This window comes from Sceloporus undulatus, chromosome 10 (genome assembly GCF_019175285.1).
Source record: "Sceloporus undulatus isolate JIND9_A2432 ecotype Alabama chromosome 10, SceUnd_v1.1, whole genome shotgun sequence".
In the NCBI taxonomy this organism is placed as follows: Eukaryota; Metazoa; Chordata; class Lepidosauria; order Squamata; family Phrynosomatidae; genus Sceloporus; species Sceloporus undulatus.
Genome location: NC_056531.1, coordinates 7,485,595 through 7,486,669, shown reverse-complemented (window position 1 = coordinate 7,486,669; position 1,075 = coordinate 7,485,595). Strand labels below are relative to the sequence as shown.

The window sequence follows — 1,075 nt, the reverse complement described above, 5'->3', positions numbered from 1 at the left end:
TGGGTATGATAATTCCAGTCAATAAATGGGGCCTTGGTAAAATCAACTCTTATCTAAGTTCCATAGCTACTTTAGTTGGGCTTACTTTAGCTGGGACTAGAAACTGATTAGGCCAGGGGTGCCCAACTTGGAAGGAGGTAGGGGCCAAAATTAAGATCGGCTAAGGTTGTTCGGGCTGCCAACAGTTTTAGGTGAAATGTAGAACTATTTTTTTTTTGCACCAATAGCTTTATTTTATTTACAGAAATAATGACAAGCAGGCATGTGCCAGGCCTCCAATTGCTTTTTGTAAATAATAACAGAGAATATACAAGTTTTCATAGAAAAACAGTAAGACTAAACTAGTGCAAATGAAGACTGGCAACTATCTTTCATCATTAACTATTCCAAGATTTGAAGTAAGAACTGCGACGGGAAAGTGGGATGATTCAGGTTTATCACATTTTTTCCATCTTAGAAATCAGATCATCACAGATTTTTGTGAGTTCATCATTTTCCTTTGCCATTTGCTCAATGCTTCTCTCTAGTGACTGGATTCTCATTTGTTCTTTGCGTAAAGTGGCTTGAAGTGCCACTACTTCTGTTTGAGCTTTGCTTCTTACTTGGGCAATCTCTTCATTGGCTTGGCACAGCTTTTCTTCTGCATGAGCTTTTAGTGCTTGGTATCTCTGCTCTTCCTTTTTAATTCTTGCAAGGTAATCTTCAACACCTTTCTTCAGAGCCGCCTCTTTCCTCTGAAATCCTTCTATTGCCTCTTTCTGTTTTTTTCAAATCTCTTGAAGAGTTCTGAGAAAGATTTTCCCATGGAACTCAAATCAGATATAGCTTGTTGTTTTTCATCAAGTACTTTCTGTAATTCTTGTTTTGCAAGCTCCTTTTGAATCTGGGACTCCTCCATCACTTGTGTAATGGTGCCTTCAAACTCTGCAACCATTTTCCCCATCTTGTTACTTTCAAAGCACACGTTGGCAGCACTAATGTGGTCGCTACTGTTCTTTGATCCCCTCTGCTTCTTGTCCTCTAAAGGGTTCGTAACATCAGTCTTGAAGCGGGCTCCGGACCTCGGAGAACACAT

At 39.8% G+C, this 1,075-nt stretch overlaps 1 protein-coding gene across 1 annotated transcript; it reads right to left on the bottom strand.

Moving 5' to 3' along the window:
* Positions 1-218: 218 nt before the first annotated feature.
* Positions 219-1,075, bottom strand: LOC121916583 (transforming acidic coiled-coil-containing protein 3-like). The gene is given in 2 exon segments (XM_042441873.1): positions 219-764; positions 767-1,075. Coding segments are annotated over 2 exon segments (636 nt in total). The 3' UTR covers positions 219-437.